Source organism: Caretta caretta, chromosome 14 (assembly GCF_965140235.1).
Source record: "Caretta caretta isolate rCarCar2 chromosome 14, rCarCar1.hap1, whole genome shotgun sequence".
Taxonomy (NCBI): Eukaryota; Metazoa; Chordata; order Testudines; family Cheloniidae; genus Caretta; species Caretta caretta.
In genome coordinates, this window is record NC_134219.1 from 44,255,626 (window position 1) to 44,276,426 (window position 20,801).

At 53.2% G+C, this 20,801-nt stretch overlaps 1 protein-coding gene across 1 annotated transcript in view; it reads right to left on the reverse strand.

The window, feature by feature from the left end:
• Positions 1 to 11,117: 11,117 nt before the first annotated feature.
• LOC142069284 (uncharacterized) overlaps positions 11,118 to 20,801 on the reverse strand; it is a 34,319-nt gene continuing 24,635 nt past the window's right edge. Inside the window, exons 4-5 of the mRNA XM_075119890.1 lie at positions 16,845 to 16,958; positions 11,118 to 16,555 (exon numbers count right to left, since the gene is read on the reverse strand). Coding sequence (XP_074975991.1) covers positions 14,445 to 16,555; positions 16,845 to 16,958 — 2,225 coding nt within the window. The 3' untranslated portion in view covers positions 11,118 to 14,444. The remainder of the gene's footprint in view (positions 16,556 to 16,844; positions 16,959 to 20,801) is intronic.

Genomic DNA, 20,801 nt, shown 5'->3' on the forward strand with positions numbered 1-20,801 from the left:
AGATTGAGCTGCCCTGGACTCCCCCGGCAGCCCCCAGGGACAGGCAGGAAGAGGCTGATCCCATTGACCCATCCGTGCACCCCCCTGCCTGAGCCAGCAGTGACTCCGGTCTGACTCTGGTGTAGCTGAGATCTGAACCCTACAGGGAAATCAGACCAGGGCCCTGGGCAGCCCCCAACACTCAGGGCACAAGGAACCCACCACCACAGGGGTGTCTGACAATAACACACTCAGAGCGGGGTGTGTGTGTCGTGGGGGGGGGGTGTTTGAGGGGGGTTTGGGTTTTTTTCCGTGTAGCTGCTGCACCCTGAGGGGTTAGTCCCCTGATCGCTCCCAAAGCTGAGAAGAGCTTCTCTCCGCCCGCCTCCCCACATCCCCCCTTTCCCTCGCTGTGCCCCCCACTCACGTCTTCCCCCATTCCCGACCTCGCTCCCCTCAGCCCCACAGTCCCCGATCCTCCTCCATTGCCCCATCTTCCCTTCCGTGCACCCCTGCCCCCATCCCAGCCTCCCCCGGCATCCCCTGCACCCGCCTCCGGCCCCTCTTTATCCTCCTCCCCCTGCAGCCCAGATGTGACGGGGATGGGACCCGCTGCAAGGGGGGGATGGGAGGGTCTCTCTTACCTTCCCCCCGAGCGGGGCCCCCCGGGGCAGGGGCCGGGCCGGGAAGCGGCCATGGCCGGGCTGGGGGCTCTGCCCTGGGAGAGGCTCCCGGGGAGCAGCGGGAAGGGCCCGGCTGGAGGTTCCCCTCTCCCGGCTGCAGCCCGGGCTCCGGGCTCCCAGCACCAGCCGCCGGGGATCGGGGATCTCGCCGGGAGCCAGAGTCCCCGCAGCGGCTGCGAGTCACTTCCTGGGCCGGGCCTGAGCCCGGCGATCGCTCCCCCCAGAGCCGCCCCCCAGCCGCTCCCGGGTCCTAGCGATCAACTCTCCATATATCAGCATCCCTGTGCCCGGCTCCTGTTACACTCACAGGCTCCGGGGTCACAAGGGACCATCATGAGCATCTTGTCCAGGGGTTCTCACCACCAAATTTGGTGGCCTCAGAGGGTGGCCAACAACTCTCGCTGATGCCCGCTCTGACACTTGCCCCTATAATCCCAATTAACTTTACTAGAAACCAATCAATATGCACAGAGGTAAGAGGGGGTAACACTCCTCCTAGTGTGGGGAACTTTTCTGGCTTCTACCAAGCCCCAGAGGAACTGGCAAGCAAAAGGATCTGAGTCCTTTACCCAGAGGCCTGCATGATATCGAGGACCCCTCCCCCCCGCCTGCTTCCACTCTGGACCCCCGTAACTCCAAGGCTGGGCCCAGGGCTCCTGAGGTGCTCAACCCCCAATCTTGTGATCACTCAGGACAGCTGTCCCCATTGTGGGGTGTTCTCTCCACTCTGGAAGCTTCCTTCATCATTGCACAGAGTTAAGAACAAATATAATTTATTAAACAGCAAGTAATATAAAAACAAAGAGAAAAGTGGGAAAGATGAAAGGAAAACATGTCACCCCGCTCCGTGGGGGGGAACCCCAAACAACCCTCTCTGGAATGCCAGGGCACTTCACAGTCTGTCCCTCCAACGTCCCAGGCCTCCTGCCCAGACCCTGACTGTGCTGCAGTCATGCCCAGGGTTGGACACTAACTCTGGTGTTGGCTTCAGGCTCCAGGTAGTAGGACCCTTCTTGTTCGCGTTAGCTGCTTCCTGTCAGGGTTATGATCCCCCACCCAGTCTGGCCTGCAAGGCCTCTTGGCTGAGGGCCTCTCCTTGCCCTGGGCCCTTTGCCCAGGGTCCCCTTCGCTCACTGCTCCCTGCTGCTCCAGTTTCCCTCTGCCTCCAGCCCAGCCCAGCCCTCCTCTCTCCTTAGCCCCTCCTGCTCTGCTCTCGCCCAGCCAGCTCCAGCTGACACAAAGGAGAGGACCCCGGATGCTCACTCCCTCATTGGCCTGCCTGCCCTGTCAATCAGGCTGACCCACAGCATTGCCCCCCCCACCCCTTGTCAGTCTCAGGATCTTCATTTCTCATTGACCCTTCCCCTTTCTTTCGGTGTTAGGAGACGGCCTAACTAATGGCCAACCCATTAAGTTTCAGTAAGGGGCCAACAATTCCCTTACTCCTATAAACATAAAAATCATAATTTCTTTATTGGCAGTTTGTAAATCCGCTGCTGTGAAAAAGGGTATTTCTATGTTTGCTAAAAATTTTCACAACCTCTCAGCTAGCGACTTGGGTTGCCAATTTGGGAATATTTTAAAAATGGACACTCAAGTCGGAGTGCTGCAACCTCCCCTGCCCCGCCCCTTCCCCCCAAGGTCCCATCCCTGCCCCACCTCTTCCCTCCAAGGCCCTGCTCCAACTCCACCTCTTCCTCCAAGGGTCTACCTGCCCTCCACTTCTCTTTCCCCCTTCCCTGCCTAGGTCAGGAAGGGCTTGTCTGTGGAGCCGGGGCTGGGAGCTGCAGCTGCCCAGTGCAGGTAGGAGGCAGCCCCGGCTGAGTCGGCTCTGATGGGAGTGATGACCCAGTGCCTCCCCACCCGCAGTAACTCGACTTTGGCTGTCCGGTCAGTAGATGTGATCGGACACTGTCAGGTCCCCTTTTCCACTGGACTTCGTGGTTGAAAACCGGGCACCTGGCCACCCTAACAGCACCCACTGTGCCAGAAGTGCTGGGAACGCGTCAGGGACAAGTTCTGCTTTCCGATGGTGGAGGAAGGAACCAGGAGGCAGGTGGGTTAGACTCATGTAACCCTTCGCCCGTCAGAGTTGGCAGCAACAAGGGCCGGTTTCAATATCTAGGGGATCCATTCCAATAACACAATGCAAACCGGCTCGCGACCCCACCCAGTGACCTGGGACAAATATATACCACCCCCGCTGGGCGCCTCCAAGAGGCAATACTTCCCCTCTCGCAAGCACATAGTCTGAGTGTAGCAAAAAGCCTTTTAATAACAGAGAGAAACAATGTGGCATTATGTTGGGGAAACACCACCAACAGGATTTGTAACACAACCCATGAGCAAAAAAACCCACCCCAAGCAAATTGGGGCATGCCCTTTCCCTTTGGTTCTTGAGTCCAGCAACCCCAAATCACCCAAAGTCCCAAAAGTCCAATGACCCAAAAGTCTCTGTCCCTGGTCAGGGCAGCTCCAGAGTTCGAAAGTTTATCTGCAGAGCTTTACCTCCCAACCTGGGTGGAGATGAGGGCCGGGGTAAGAGGCACCTTACATGATCTGAAGCTGAGCACCCCACAGCTCCATAGGCCTCCGCTCCGCTCGCTCGCCGCCCCACGAACTGCTTCGCTCAGCTCCGCTCCGCATCCCACCAGCAGCTCCCGCCATCCCACGAACTGCTCCGCATCCCACCAGCAGCTCCCGCCGTCCCACGAACCGCTCCACCAGCCTGTCCACAAGGCACTCCAGCCATCCCGCAAACTGCTCCACAATATAACTTCAGGCTCTCCCACTACTTAACACAACGCTCAGTGATTTCAGCTCTTAGTCAGTTCAGCTCTTTGGTGAATTCAGCTTGTAGTAGGGGAGCCTCAGTGCTGGTGCACCATTAGCCCAAAGTGAGCTCAGCAGCCTGTAACTAGACTCCTAATGGAATCAAAATTAGCTCTGACATTCCACAGTGGAGCGAGGAGGAAGTGCAATTAGCATGTAAGGCCCTCACAAAGGAGCCCATACCACCAGTATTAATACTTATCCCCAGCCTCTCTCAATTCACAGAGTTTTGGAACCCATGACCCTTGCCTAGCGAGTGCTACTTAGTAGATGGTGAGTCCCTCCCTTAGGAGTCTGACTAAGATCATAGACATCAAAGCTGTGACTCCTAAGCATGGAGAGCCAGGGACAGGGTGGTATGTGACACCGTGGGAGATGGAGGGATAGAACGGAGGCAGGTTAAACTTTCCATGGCTGGGACAGAGGCTGCTGTGTGGAGAGAGGAGCGTGACAGTGAGAGGGGAAGGAGGGAATCTCTCGCACTCGCCCCATTGCCCTGAAATAGCACAGAAGCGAAAACTCCACATTTTACTGTCCCTTCTCCCACCTTTTTAGCATCTAGTTAATGCTGGCCCATAAAGGATAAAATGTACAAACACTAAATGCTTTTCAGCACGGCCTGGAGCAATGCGAGACTATTTGGGAATGAGACAACCTGGCCCCGAAGGGGGAACTCACGGACTAGCAATCACTCTGCTAACGGAAGGTCGGGGGTCAGAAACTGTGTTCCCGTCAGGCTACACAGCTGAACTGCAGGCTATGGAGGGCCGTGGAGGCAGGCAGGGAGAGGAGCCCCTCCCCAGGCTTGGCCCAGGTCCACTGGAGCTGCTGGGGAGAGGAACCCCTCCCTCAGCCCGGCCCAGGACCACAGGAGCCGCTGTGGCTGGGGAGAGCTGCCTCTGACCTGGCTCCAAACTGCTGTGGTGAGAGAGGGCTGGGGGAGTCCTCTCTCCACTGCAGTCTGAACCCCAAACCCCTCATCCCCAGTCCCAACCCCCACATGCCTAGCCAGGGCACTCACCCCTCCGCACCCCATCCCTCTGTCCCAGCCCTGAACCCCCTCTCACACATCAACCTCCACATCCCCAGCCCCACCCCAGAGCCCGCACCTGAATCCAGAGCGCTCACCCCCCGCACCTCATCCCTGTCCCAGTCCCGAGCCAGTTCCCACACTCCGAATCCCTCGGCCCCACCCCCACCCCATGAATTTTGTTCTGTGCGCCAATATGGAGATGATGTGTCACATACTGGTGCATAGAACCAAATTCATTCTGCACTTGGATGTAAAAACTGAGGGAACACTGGTCAGAACACATCAGATGCTGAGCGGGGTCCAGCAGAGCCCCCTGCCCCTGGGTGAAATACACAGCCACCTCCTCCAAGGTCACCGGCATCTGAAACAGCAAGAGTCCCCCGCTCAGCACCTGCTGCCCCTGCCACAGTCCTACTAATCATGGCAAAGAAAGAAAAGAGTGAAGGGCCAGAGTAGCAGAATCCCACAGGCACCTGCTCAGAGCAGCCAGGAGGCTCCGGGGGCTGGGAGACGGTGAGAGCTCCTTGTCCCCCAAGCACACGGAGAAGGGGAGGGTCTTCTCATTTCTCACATGCCTGCCAGCCACAGGCTGAGTCGGGAAGCAGAGCTCTGAGCCGGGGATGGGGACAGGAATCCCGACAGCTTCCCTTCCTATTTCACAGGAACTGTTACGAATTATTCCAGTTAGGACACTTACACTTCGTTTCTAGGCTGAGGCAACCAAATAAAGACAGACTGCAGAGTGTCTCAGCGTTTGTAGGTTTATTATGCTCGAGCGTGGTACCATTCTCTTAAGCTGAACGGGACCCCGATTACAGGTTACACAAAGATTATAAACTGTTGGCAAAACATCCTGCCTGTGTGCCTCGGGGCGCATAACCCAATAAACAGGCCTTCTCTTTATCTATCACCAATCCCCTGCAGCCACCTTCCCCCTGCAAAAACGCTGAATTAGCAGCTATTTCAGGCATGTCCGCTAGTTCCTGTCTCCTTTGTTTCCCTTATCTTGAAACTGTCCAGGTGTCCACTCGGAAGGATCCTCCTCCCTTGGTACCTGATGTGCTCGCTTCTAGATAACGGCCGAGAGGAAACCCAAAATGGAGTCACATATGCTAACTAGGTTGATTTCCCCTGACAGTCCTTCCTTTTGTTATGTACGTCAGTAAACTATATCGGGGCAGAATAACCTCGATGCAAGATTAAAATTTGCCGGCAGCACATACTACAGCATTGTAGGTATACAAAAAGTAATACAAAAAGAGAACCAGCCATAGAATGAGGTACAAAATATGCCTTCCCCAAGCCCCCAAGTCTGGCAGCCAGGAGGTGAGCCAGCTCCAGGCCTCATGGAATCCGGTACTGGTGTCGTCAAGGGTGACACGGTGAAGTGAGGTGGCCTGCTGCATAAGGCTGTGGATATCGGCTTCCACCCTGCGGTGTTGATTCACAAAGACACAACAGCTTGAGTTAACAAGAGCACAACCCTCCCCCGGTTTGCAAGGAGATAGTCTAAGGCTAAGGGGTTCTGCAGTGTGGGCTGAGATAACTGAGTCACCTCCATTTGAAGGGTAGACAAGGCGTCTGCAGTGGCATTTGCCATTAATTCTAAGGCTGCAGAAATATTAACTGTAGCCTTTTCCAATTCACTCACCCCCACCCAGGGCAAAAACCAACGAACAAAGGAGTGAAAGCCTGTAGGCCGTTCAGAGAGAGGATTTGATGGGACATTTCCTCGGTTCTTCCATACCAGGTTCCCAATTTCCCCCTGGGCCAGTGTCTGGTGTACTGTAACAGTGGGGGTACTAAGGTGCATGTACCACACCAACCTGCCGGGAGGACCTTATAAGCCGTGTGGTTGCCTGAACCAGCCTGATCCCTCTGGGACCGGCCACGGCGCCCTGGAATACTTGGGGGGACTTGCCGCACCAGAGCTAATGCGGGTGGTATCATTGGACCCTACAAAGTTACCCACAAAAACTGTATTTTCGAAATTCTTACGTCATGACACACATAAAGCATAACTACCCTGGGCCACCATATCAATAGACCAAGTTTGGATTGTAACATTCCAGTTAAATGGAGTGTCTGTCCATAATCCGGCCAGGAGGGTTCGGTTGAGAGGGATAGGCTCCCTTACCAACGGGATTCCCTGACCTATGTACGTGGGGGTATGAATACAGAGCCAACACCGTGTTCGGTTAACCCCCTGTGCTATAGCATGGGTTAAATCCAGGAAGCTGTTGCCTTCCCATCTGTGTACCGAACTCAAAAATAGAGAGGGGATTCCACAGGCCTCCCATACCAGTATTTGCATCCTCCCGTGTACCACGCACAAAACAGGACAACAAATATAAGTCCAAGTAACAAGAAAACAAACAGTCCTGATTGAGTCTCGAGACCCCAATAGTTAAATCCAGCAGAACCCGCCCGTATTTGTGGGCCCACTGCGGAGAGAGCGCTTGCGTTGTATGCTGTTTTAAGAGAAACTCAACTTTGTGGGGGACCCAGACAGTCAAAGGGTGCCCCAGAACAATAGGGCGTGACCGTTCCACCATCAGGGCTGCAGCGGCAATGGACCGCACACAGGAGACCAATCCCCGAATGACCGGGTCCTATTGTTCTGAATAGTAAACTATGGGGCCTGGGCGATCCCCTAGGTACTGCAATAGGACACCACTGGCCGACTGGGGAATCAGTGTCAGGATAGTACTCGGATCAGGGACCACTTGGTGGGGGGGTTATAACTATTTATCCCACGCAGAACTTGAACGAACCGATAAAATGGGCGCCCATATAGGCCCGGTTTTGGCTTTTTCAAAGGATAGGATAGGAGCATTAGAATCATAGAAGTATAGAATCATAGAATATCAGGGTTGGAAGGGACCTCAGGAGGTCATCTAGTCCAACCCCCTGCTCAAACAGGACCAATCCCCAATTAAATCATTCCAGCCTGGGCTTTGTCAAGCCTGACCTTAAAAACTTCTGAGGAACGAGATTCTACCACCTCCCTAGGCAACGCATTCCAGTGTTTCACCACCCTCCTAGTGAAAAAGTTTTTCCTAATATCCAACCTAAACCTCCCCCACTGCAACTTGAGACCATAACTCCTTGTCCTGTCATCTTCTACCACTGAGAATAGTCTAGAACCATCCTCTTTGTAGTGTTCGGCCCAAAACTGGACACAGTACTCCAGATGAGGCCTCACCAATGTCGAATAGAGGGGAACAATCACGTCCCTCGATCTGCTGGCTATTCCCCTACTTATACATCCCAAAATGCCATTGGCCTTCTTGTCAACAAGGGCACACTGCTGACTCATATCCAGCTTCTCGTCCACTGTCACCCCTAGGTCCTTTTCCGCAGAACTGCTGCCTAGCCATTCGGTCCCTAGTCTGTAGCGGTGCATTGGATTCTTCCATCCTAAGTGCAGGACCCTGCACTTATCCTTGTTGAACCTCATCAGATTCCTTTTGGCCCAATCCTCCAATTTGTCTAGGTCCCTCTGTATCCTATCCCTACCTGCCACCGTATCTACCACTCCTCCTAGTTTAGTATCATCCGCAAATTTGCTGAGAGTGCAATCCACACCATCCTCCAGATCATTTATGAAGATATTGAACAAAACCGGCCCCAGGACCGACCCTTGGGGCACTCCGCTTGATACCAGCTGCCAACTAGACATGGAGCCATTGATCACTACCTGTTGAGCCCGACAATCTAGCCAACTTTCTACCCAGCTTATAGTGCATTCATCCAGCCCATACTTCTTTAACTTCCTGACAAGAATACTGTGGGAGACCGTGTCAAAAGCTTTGCTAAAGTCAAGAAACAATACATCTACTGCTTTCCCTTCATCCACAGAACCAGTAATCTCATCATAGAAGGCGATTAGATTAGTCAGGCATGACCTTCCCTTGGTGAATCCATTCTGACTGTTCCTGATCACTTTCCTCTCGTCTACATGCTTCAGGATTGATTCCTTGAGGACCTGCTCCATGATTTTTCCGGGGACTGAGGTGAGGCTGACTGGCCTGTGGTTCCTAGGATCCTCCTTCTTCCCTTTTATAAAGATTGGCACTACATTAGCCTTTTTCCAGTCGTCCGGGACTTCCCCCGTTCGCCACGAGTTTTCAAAGATAATAGCCAATGCCTCTGCAATCACAGCCGCCAACTGCTTTAGCGCTCTCGGATGCAACGCATCCGGCCCTATGGACTTGTGCACGTCCAGCTTTTCTAAATAGTCCCTAACCACTTCTTTCTCCACTGAGGGCTGGTCACCTCCTCCCCATGCTGTGTTGCCCAGGGAAAGGAGAACTGCATGGAACCAAGACCTCCTGGCTTAAGTAGCTAGAGATAAGAAGGGAAATACCTTCCTCTGCCTCCTTCGGCAAGGGATATTGTTTTACAGAGGGAGGCGGCCCATCCCTTACCTGCAGACTGACTGGAGTGGCTGATTTAAGGAGGCCCACGTCGGTGGACCTCATGCTCCACAAATTGGGTGGGAAGCTGGACAATTCTGTGGGGAGATTGGGAATCGGGGTAACCGAAGCCATAAGAGAAGCAACCGCCGAGTCCGGGATGGACATGTGAAGCCCCTCAGGGGCACAAAATATGTGGGCTCCCAGCTTGCTAAGCATATCCCACCCAAGGTTAGCGGGGCCTTCTGGCATAACAACAAATCTGTGTGACAACTTTAAAGAACCCAGCTCCACAGGGACGGGGCAGGATAGCGGAGCCGGCCACGGGTCGCCCTCAATATCCTGCACCCAGATCTTGGTATTAAAAAAGAGCCCGGAACAAAAGTTAAAGTGGAAAGGGTGGCTCCGGTATCCACCAAAAAGGGTACAAACCGTTCCCCAATTTACAAGTAAATATGCGACTGCAATCCAAGATTCCATTCCAACTCTCCCACGGCTCCCAAAATCTCTGCCTCTAGTCACTGGGGATTAGCGAAGTCCTGGGGAGCGTTAGGGGGAAAGGAGGAACCGGTCGCCGGCTGATCCTCCCAAGGAGCCCCTCGTGGAAGCAGGGGGTATTCCCTCTTCCAGTGCCCCGGTTGCTTACAATAATTACAGTTCCCGTTCCTTGTCCCACCACAGCCTCCTCCACATCCTATCCCACGTCCGCATCCCCTCCCCCTTGTATTCCCGTGTCCCTGTCAGTGCTGCATCCCGGCTGCCAACATATTTACTTCCTCTCCTTTTGCTTACATTTTTCCTTAGCTTTCTCCTTGCCCCTACCATTAAATACAAAAGTGGCCAGGCGAACTACTTCACTTAGGGCTTTCCCTGGCCAATCGGGAACATGTTTAGTTAAATACTTCTTTATGTCCGGTGCCGCTTGATCGACAAAGTAAGAGACCATCATCATGCGGCTAACCTCGGCTTCTGGCTCCACCCCTCCCCCAAACATTCTAACCTGCTTAAACAAGCGGGCCAAACATGCAGACGGATGCTCGTTTAGGTCTTGCTGGCACTCTCTAATTTTTGACCAATTTGCCGTCTTACTACTCACCCTACGGATGCTCTCCAGGAGCCCTTCCCGGGCAGCTGAGAGGCTGGCCCGGCCATTGAGGTCGTTAGGATCCCAACCTGGATCGGCTTCGGGCCAAGGGGTGCGATTCTCAGCGTCCCCTACCCAACGCCGATTGGCGTCTAGAATAGAATACTTCTCGTCAGGGGTAAATAGGGTTTGCAAAATAGCCTGGACGTCTGCCCAGTTAGGGTTAAATGCCGTAAGGACTGAACGGATAGTCTGTAGGACTCTTTCCGGATCGTCGCGCAACCTCGGCATCTGTAACTGCCAGGTGACCAGGTCCCCAGGCCCAAAAGGGCGGTGGACCGTGACCATAGTGACACGGTCATTGCTCGTCGCAACGGGTTGTTGTATCGGGTGCTTGAAGCGCAACTGGGGGTAGGGTTAGAGACGGCTATAGAGGGGCAACAGGAGGAGGAGTAGCGGGAAGAGACAGAGGAGGGAAAGCAGCATAGGGCGGAGCGGAACCTGCAAGCGGCATGCAAACTTTAGATCTGGTACCAGAGCCCAAAGTCGAGGGGCGCCTCTTATCTCGGGCGTATGCCCAATTATCCCATACATACCAATAATCCATTTCAGCTGGATGCTTGTCCTCCAGCTGTTGTCTAAGGCAGGTTAATTCATTCTGTGCAAAAGTTCCGTCGGGTGGCCATCCAAAGGGCGTCTGAATAGTCAGCGCTGGCCACTAGACTTTATACAAAATTACAGTTCTCCTTTCACCTAACCCATGGGTGCCAGAAATATTTTTCCAATTCCCGAAAATCTCAGCCAAAGGGATTCCCCTGCTCACACTCTGCCCAGAGCCCATTCTAGGGCTACCAAAAAAACGCCTAAGGTGCCAGCCTATCGCCTAAACGACAGCCCACACACCCGTTCCTCCAAGTTCTCGAAGGTGAACTCACCCAGTACCGGCTGGAGTTATCCGAGGGAAGGAGTGCGGCTTCGCTTATGAGGGCGAGCCTAGAGTCCCAAACTGTTACGAGTTATTCCAGTTAGGACATGTACAGTTCGTTCCTAGGCTGAGGCAACCAAATAAAGACAGACTGCAGAGTGTCTTACAGTTTGTAGGTTTATTACGCTCGAGCGTGGTACCATTCTCTTAAGCTGAACGGGACCCCAATTACAGGTTACACAAAGATTCTATACTGTTGGCAAAACATCCTGCCTGTGTGCCTCGGGGCGCATAACCCAACAAACAGGCCTTCTCCTTATCTATCACCAATGCCCTGCAGCCACCTTCCCCCTGCAAAAACGCTGAATTAGCAGCTATTTCAGGCATGTCGGCTGGTTCCTGTCTCCTTTGTTTCCCTTCTCTTGAAACTGTCCAGCTGTCCACCCTGAAGGATCCTTCCTTCCTTCCTTGGTACGTGGTGTGCTTGCTTCTAGTTAATGGCCGAGAGGAAACCCAAAATGGAGTCACATATGCTAACTAGGTTAATTTCCCCTAACAATTATGAACAGGAGGTTGCCAGGCACCTTTCCTACAACTTTCCTGTGACGAGATAACTGATTCTGTGGATGAAGGGAAAGCAGTGGACGTGGTGTTCCTTGGCTGTATTAAAGCTTTTGACACGGTCTCCCACAGTATTCTTGTCAGCAAGTTAAAGAAGTATGGGCTGGACGAATGCACTATAAGGTGGGTAGAAAATTGGCTAGATTGTCGGGCTCAACGGGTAGTGATCAATGGCTCCATGTCTAGTTGGCAGACGGTATCAAGCATAGTGCCCCAAGGGTCGGTCCTCGGGCCGGTTTTCTTCAATATCTTCATTAATGATCTGCAGGATGGTGTGGATTGCACCCTCAGCAAGTTTGCAGACGACACTAAACTGGGAGGAGAGGTAGATATGCTGGAGGGTAGCGATAGGATACAGAGGGACCTAGACAAATTGGAGGATTGGGCCAAAAGAAATCTGATGAGGTTCAACACGGACAAGTGCAGAGTCCTGCACTTAGGACGGAACAATGCAATGCACTGCTACAGACTAGGGACCGAATGGCTAGGCAACAGTTCTGCAGAAAAGGACCTAGGGGTTACACTGGACGAGAAGCTGGATATGAGTCAACAGTGTGCCCTTGTTGCCAAGAAGGCCAATGCCATTTTGGGATGAATAAGTAGGGGCACTGCCAGCAGATCGAGGGACGTGATCGTTCCCCTCTATTCGACGTTGGTGAGGCCTCATCTGGAGTACTGTGTCCAGTTTTGGGCCCCACACTACAAGAAGGATGTGGAAATATTGGAGAGTGTCCAGCGGAGGGCAAGAGAAATGATTAGGGGACTGGAACACATGACTTACGAGGAGAGGCTGAGGGAACTGGGATTATTTAGTCTACAGAAGAGAAGAATGAGGGGAGATTTGATAGCTGTTTTCAACTCCCTGAAAGGTGGTTCCAAAGCGGATGGATCTAGACTATTCTCAGTGGTAGCGATGACAGGACAAGGAGTAATGGTCTCAAGTTGCAGTGGGGGAGGTTTAGGTTGGATATTAGGAAAAACTTTTTCACTAGAAGGGTGGTGAAACACTGGAATGCGTTACCTAGGGAGGTGGTGGAATCTCCTTCCTAAGAAGTTTTTAATGTCAGGCTTGAGAAAGCCCTGGATGGGACGATTTAATTGGGGATCGGTCCTGCTTTGAGCAGGGGGTTGGACTAGATGACTTCCTGAGGTCCCTTCCAACCCTCATATTCTAGAATTCTACCACATTCTAACGGCCACTGTCCTCCGATCCCACTGAGGAGTACCAAAAGAAACTACACCAACTGCTCAAGAAACTCCCTGCTACAGTACGGGAACAAATCTACACAGACCCTCCCCTAGAGCCCCGACCAGGGGTATTCTATCTGCTACCCAAGATCCATAAACCTGGAAATCCTGGACACCCCATCATCTCAGGTATTGGCACTCTTACAGCAGGATTATCTGGCGATGTGGACTCTCTCCTCACACCCTATGCTACCAGCACTCCCAGCTATCTTCGAGACACCACCAACTTCCTGAGGAAACTACAACGTATTGGTGATCTTCCTGAAAACACCATCCTGGCCACCATGGATGTAGAAGCTCTTTACACCAATATTCCACATGAGGATGGGCTACAAGTTGTCAGGAACATTATCCCTGATGAGGCCACGGCACACCTGGTGGCTGAGCTTTCTGACTTTGTCCTCACCCACAACCATTTCAGACCTGGGGACAATTTATACTTTGAAGTCAGCGGGACTGCTAGGGGTACCCGCATGGCCCCACAGCATGCCAACATCTTTATGGCTGACTTAGAACAACGCTTCCTCAGCTCTCGTCCCCTAGCGCCCCCTCCTCTATTTGCGCTACATTGATGACATCTTCATCCTATGGACCCATGGGAAGGAGGCCCTTGAAGAATTCCACCTGGATTTCAATAATTTCCACCCCAGCATCGACCTCAGCCTGGACCAGTCCACACAAGAGATCCTGGACACTACAGTGCAAATAAGTGATGGTCACATAAATACCACCCTATACTGGAAACCTAGTGACCTCTATGCTTACCTACATGCCTCCAGCTCCTGAGGAAACAGACTGACAAAGCAAGATAGATACCCAGAAGTCACCTTCTACAGGACAGGCCCAACACGGGAAATAACAGAACACCACTGGCCATCATGTACAGCCCCCAGCTAAAACCTCTCCAGCACATCATCAACGATCTACAACCTATCCTGGAAAAGGATTTCTCATTCTCACAGACCATGGGAGGCAGGCCAGTCCTCCCTTACAGACAGCTCCCAATCTGAAGCAAATACTCACCAGCACCACACCATAGAAACACTAACCCAGGAACCAATCCCTGCAATAAATCCCATTGCCAAATCTGTCCCCATTTCTACTCTAGCGACACCATCATAGGACCTAACCATATCAGCCATGTCATCAGGGGCACATTCACGTGCACATCTACCAATGTGATGTATGCCATCATGGGCCAGCAATGCCCCTCTGCCACGTACATTGGCCAAACCGGACAGTCTCTATGTAAAAGAATAAATGGACACCAATACGACATCAGGAACGGTAACACACAAAAGCCAGTAGCAGAACATTTCAATCTCCCTGGACATTCAATAACAGATTTAAAAGTAGCCTTCAACCAAAAAACTTCAAACACAGACTTCAGAAAGAAACTCCAGAGTTACAATTCATTTGCAAACTTAAAACCAACAATTTGGGCCTGAAGAGGGACTGGGAGTGGCTGGCTCACTACAAAAGCAATTTTCCCTCTCTTGGTATTGACCCCTCCTCATCAGTCATTGGAAGTGGACCACGTTCATCCTGTGTGGATTCTCCCATTTTTAATGGGGTATGATCTCTGTCTGAAACTTTTCCCACAGTCCAAGCACTTGTAGAGTCACTCTCCTGTGTGGATTCTCTGATGTTTAACCAGCGCCGGTCTCCATGTGAAACTTTTCCCACAGTCCAAGCACTTATAGGGTCTCACTCCTGTGTGGATTCTCTGATGTTTAACCAGCGCTGATCTCTGTATGAAACTTTTTCCACAGTCCAAGCACTTGTGGGGTCTCTCTCCTGTGTGGACTGCCTGATGATAAACAAGCTCTGACCTTCGTATGAAACTTTTCCCACAGTCCAAGCACTTGTGGGGTCTCTCTCCTGTGTGGATTACCTGATGTTGAACAAGGTGTGACTTTCTTATGAAACTTTTCCCACAATCCAAGCATTTGTGGGGTCTCTCTCCTGTGTGGAATTCCTGATGTTGAACAAGGTGTGACCTCTGCATGAAACTTTTCCCACAGTCAAAGCACTTGTGGGGTCTCTCTTCTGTGTGGATTGCCTGATGTTTAACAAGGTGTGACCTCTGCATGAAACTTTTCCTAGAGTCAAAGCACTTGTGGGGTCTCTCTTCTGTGTGGACTGCCCGATGTTTTACAAGGTATGACCTCTGCTTGAAACTTTTCCCACAGTCAAAGCACTTGTGGGGTCTCTCTTCTGTGTGGACTGCCCGATGTTTTACAAGGTATGACCTCTGCTTGAAACTTTTCCCACAGTCCAAGCACTTGTAGGGTCTCTCTTCTGTGTGGACTGCCTGATGTTGAACAAGGTGTGACTTTCTTATGAAACTTTTCCCACAATCCAAGCACTTGTGGGGTCTCTCTCCTGTGTGGATTGCCTGATGACGAACAAGACGTGACCTTCGTATGAAACTTTTCCCACAGTCCAAGCACTTGTGGGGTCTCTCTTCTGTGTGGACTGCCCAATGTTTTACAAGGTCTGACCTCTCCTTGAAACTTTTCCCACAGTCAAAGCACTTGTGGGGTCTCTCTCCTGTGTGGATTGCCTGATGACGAATAAGGACTGATTTCCGCTTGAAACTTTTCCCACAGTCAAAGCACTTGTGGGGTCTCTCTCCTGTGTGGATTGCCTGATGATCAGCAAGATCTGACTTGCAAATGAAACTTTCCCCACAGTCCAAGCACTTGTGGGGTCTCTCTCCTGTGTGGACTGCCTGATGCTGAACAAGGCGTGATCTTCGTATGAAACTTTTCCCACAATCCAAGCACTTGTGGGGTCTCTCTCCTGTGTGGATTGCCTGATGTTGAATAAGGCGTGACCTTCGTATGAAACTTTTCCCACAGTCCAAGCACTTGTGGGGTCTCTCTCCTGTGTGGATTGCCTGATGATCAGCAAGATCTGACTTGCATATGAAACTTTTCCCACAGTCCAAGCACTTGTGGGGTCTCTCTCCTGTATGGATTTTCAGATGATAACCAAGGGCTGATCTCCAAGTGAAACTTTTCCCACACTCCAAGCACTTGTGGGGTCTCTCTCCTGTGTGGATTGCCTGATGTTTAACGAGGGTTGACCGCTGTATGAAGCTTTTCCCACAGTCCAAGCACTTATGGGTTCTCTCTCCTGTGTGGATTGCCTGATGATTAACAAGTGCCGACCTCCATGTGAAACTTTTCCCACAGTCCAAACATTTATGGGGTCTCTCTCCTGTGTGGCTTTTCTCATGTGAATTTAGTGCTGACTTTGAACTGAAACATTTCCCACATTCAACGCATTGAATGGGCTTGTCTACAGTGTGGCTTCTCCCATGGTTATTAAGATCTCTGCGCTTATTGAAGCTTTCCCCACTGTCCAAGCATTGAAATGGTTTCTCTCCCGTATGGACTGTCTGATGTGTAACAAGTTGTGATCTCACAATGAATCCTTTCCCACACTCAAGGCAGTGCCAGGGTGTCTCTTCCTTGGGATTTGTCTGCTGCTCTCTGGGATTCTCGTCTCCTCCCGCACCATTCACAGATTCATCCACTTTCTTCCTGGGTTGGTTTATCAGAAGCCTCTCTGTCCTGTGCCAATTTCCCCAGGCTTCTCCCTGATTCCAGCAAGGGGAAAAATTCCCTTCAGCTCTTCCCAAAAAGGTCCCCTGTGGTTCCACTTCCCCAGGAGCTGCCTCATGATGATTCCCCTCCTTCTTCTCACTCCCTCGCTCAGCACCTGCTGGGAGAGACACAATCCAGAAGGAGTCATTGTGCTGGGGAGAAAGAGGAATAGCACTGAGGGAAAAGCCAACACAAAGACTGAGCAATTGGATTCTGCCTCCACATCCCACCCTAACATTTACAAGGAAGGAGAGACGGGAAGGGTGGAATGGCGTGAGCAATATCTGCTGACCATAGCCCTGCTCTCGGTGAGATGAAGAAGAACTGAGGGCGTTACTCACATCATATTTTGGGATTCTCAACTTTTTCCTTCATTCCCTAGATGGAATTTCTCTGTCAGGCCTCACCTGTGCTGGTGCATCTCAGAAGCCTCCTGTCCTTGAAATCCTGGAGATCGGACACCCACAGCTCTTCCCCTCGTTCCAGCCGGGTGATAAGCTCAGGTTTGGGAATGGGAAATCCTGTGCAGAGGGTGAAATGAGTCCAGATCAGGGTGCATGGACCATTGGTGGAGGATCTGTCACAAAGGACGTTCCGTGAGTGGAACCTGTCCCTGTGCTCTGCTGGAGGAAGGTGGAATCCAAGAGGATGGGAACAGGGTCACTGAGCCCCCTTGCGCAGAGGACGTTGTCTGGGGAGGTGAATTGAATTATTACTACACCCTCACTAGGCGTTCCCAGGATCTGTGCGCTCTGGGGGCCTTGCTGACTCACACACAGGTCTGCACTTAAGACCCTGCCTCTTTCTAAACCTGCAGAGCCCAGAGCCCTCCTCATGCCTGGAGCTATTCCCAAGGAGGGAGATGAACAGGGATTGTATGGGCAGTCAAGAAACAATACAGACAAGACAATGCGGATTTATGTCCCTTTGAAAGATGGAGGGGTGGGGATGGTTTAGCTTGTCCATTGGGTTTTGACTCCCGTGTCCCAGTGGAGAGGGCATCGAAATGCATGTATTTCTCATATGGCAGCTGTGCATTATGGAACCCATTCGCCTCTGCTCCAACTGACCAGGGAAGAACCTGACCACATTAAGACACACACACCCCACAGCTTCTAATAACTGAGGGGACGGGAATCCCTTACCCAGCGAGGTCACCATCTCGTAGTTCTCCTGCATGACGTCCCTGTAGAGGGCTCTCTGAGCGGGGTCCAGCAGAGCCCCCTGCCCCTGGGTGAAATAAATAGCCACCTCCTCGAAGGTCACCGGCATCTGAAACACCAAGAGTCCCCCACTCAGCACCTGCTGCCCCAGCCACAATCTCACTACTCATGGGAAAGGAAAAAAAAATGTGAAGCGGTGGGAGGGCCAGAGTAGCAGAATCCCACCCCCACCCTGCTCAGAGCAGCCAGGAGGCTTCAGGGGGCGGAGAAGGTGAGAGCTCCCTGTCTGCCCCAGTACACGGAGCACGCCAGGATCTTCTCATTTCCCACACGCCTGCCAGCCACAGACTGGGACAGGAAGCAGAGCTCTGAGCCGGGGACGGGGACAGGAATCCCGACAGCTTCCCTTCGTATTTCACAGCAGCCCCGGGCAAATGGGGTCAGGCTCCAGCACTGGGAGCCTGAAAAATGTTCCCAGCCCTGCCGAGGTGGTTATATCCTGCCTGAGAAATGGGGGAATGTCCCCTTCCCCTTTCCCTGCTACAACGGGCCTACTTAGTAAATCAGTAGGTTTATCAAACCCTGACTCCTCCCTCCCCCGCCCAGCAGCTCCCTGAGACTCCCCTACCTGAGCTGGCTCCATCACAGCCATTTCCCTTCTCTGTCTCCTGGAAGACTGGCCGATCTTTAGTGAAACATGGACCTGATTCCTCAGCCTGTCAGGGCGAGAGGGAGGTTACAGAAGGGGCTTCTATCCTGTCACACTCCGATTCTCCCCAGACTCTTCAGACCCTCCCAGTAACAGCATCTCTGAGCCAAATGCTAAAGAAAAGGGAAGAATCAAAAGGGCCCCTTTGGGAGATTTCCCCCCATTGCAGTGTAAACCCCTCTCCCTTAGCAATACCTGGAGCCCTCTGGTGGCATCACCTGAAGATTGAGCTGCCCTGGACTCCCCCGGCAGCCCCCAGGGACAGGCAGGAAGAGGCTGATCCCATTGACCCATCCGTGCACCCCCCTGCCTGAGCCAGCAGTGACTCCGGTCTGACTCTGGTGTAGCTGAGATCTGAACCCTACAGGGAAATCAGACCAGGGCCCTGGGCAGCCCCCAACACTCAGGGCACAAGGAACCCACCACCACAGGGGTGTCTGACAATAACACACTCAGAGCTGGGTGGGTGTGTGTGTCGTGGGGGGGGGGGCGGTTTGAGGGGGGTTTGGGTTTTTTTCCGTGTAGCTTCTGCACCCTGAGGGGTTAGTCCCCTGATCACTCCCAAAGCTGAGAAGAGCTTCTCTCCGCCCGCCTCCCCACATCCCCCCTTTCCCTCGCTGTGCCCCCCACTCACGTCTTCCCCCATTCCCGACCTCGCTCCCCTCAGCCCCACAGTCCCCGATCCTCCTCCATTGCCCCATCTTCCCTTCCGTGCACCCCTGCCCCCATCCCAGCCTCCCCCGGCATCCCCTGCACCCGCCTCCGGCCCCTCTTTATCCTCCTCCCCCTGCAGCCCAGATGTTACGGGGGGGGCCCGCTGCAAGGGGGGATGGGAGGGTCTCTCTTACCTTCCCCCCGAGCGGGGCCCCCCGGGGCAGGGGCCGGGCCGGGAAGGGGCCCTGGCCGGGCTGGGGGCTCTGCCCTGGGAGAGGCTCCCGGGGAGCAGCTGGAAGAGCCCGGCTGGAGGTTCCCCTCTCCCGGCTGCAGCCCGGGCTCCGGGCTCCCAGCACCAGCCGCCGGGGCTCGGGGATCTCGCCGGGAGCCAGAGTCCCCGCAGCGGCTGCGAGTCACTTCCTGGGCCGGGCCTGAGCCCCGCGATCGCTCCCCCCAGAGCCGCCCCCCAGCCGCTCCTGGGTCCTAGCGATCAACTCACCGAAGGATCAGCATCCCTGTGCCCGGCTCCTGTTACACTCACAGGCTCCAAGGCACAAGGGACCATCATGAGCATCTTGCCCAGGGGTTCTCACCACCAAATTTGGTGGCCTCAGAGTGTAGCCAGCAACTCTCGCTGGTGCCCGCTCTCACACTTGCCCCTATAATCCGAATTAACTTTACTAGAAACCAATCAATATGCAGAGAGGTAAGAGGGGGGAACACTCCTCCTAGTGTGGGTAACTTTTGTGGCTTCTACCAAGCCCCAGAGGAACTGGCAAGCAAAAGGATCTGAGTCCTTTACCCAGAGGCCTGCATGAGCTCGAGGACCCCTCCCTGCCCGCTTCCACTCTGGACCCCCCTAACCCCAAGGCTGGGCCCAGAGCTCCTGAGGTTCTCGACCCCAAATCTTGTGATCACTCAGGACAGCTGTCTCCACTGTGGGGTGTTCTGTCCACTCTGGATGCTTCCTTCATCATTGCACAGAGTTAAGAACAAATACAATTTATTAAACAGCAAGTAATACAAAAATAAGGAGAAAAGTGGGAAAGATGAAAGGAAAACATGTCACCCCGCTCTGTGGGGGGGAACCCCAAACAACCCTCTCTGGAATGCCAGGGCCCTTCACAGTCTGTCCCTCCCACATCCCAGGCCTCCTGCCCAGACCCTGACTGTGCTGCAGGCATGCCCAGGTGTGACGAAGTGGGACTGTTCTTAATGTTTCCTCTGAATAGTGTGGGGGTGCCTCAGTTTCCCCTAGGCAGTTCTTAAGTATCTAGGTGGTGGGGTAAGGGTGTATGATCATTGCAGTGCCCTAGAGGGCATGTGTGTGCAGGAGTCTGGACACAGAGAATGGCCGACACCCTGTTTCCTGGCAACTGATGGCCTGGGCCCTTCCCCCCCTGCAAGGTGAGAGCTGAAGGGTTGGAGAACAAAGGAATCAGGTGACCTCCTGGCCCGGGAAAGGAACAAAGCCCAGAGGAGGAGGGGCTGGAGGGGTTTTTCAGTTTGGGGCTGGCTGGGACATGGAGTGAAGTGCAGACGTGGTTGTCTGGCTCACTGCCCCCCAGAATGGACCCAGCTGAGGGGTCCCGTTCTCTGCACCTGCAAGCTCTGTTTTAGACCATGTTCCTGTCGTCTAATAAACCTTCTGTTTTACTGGCTGGCTGAGAGTCACGTCTGACTGCGAAGTTGGGGTGCAGGACCCTCTGGCTTCCCCAGGAGCACCGCCTGAGCGGACTCGCTGTGGGAAGCGCACGGAGAGGCAGAGGATGCTGAATGCTCCGAGGTCAGACCCAGGAAGGTGGAAGCTGTGTGAGCTGTGTGTCCTGAAGACAGGC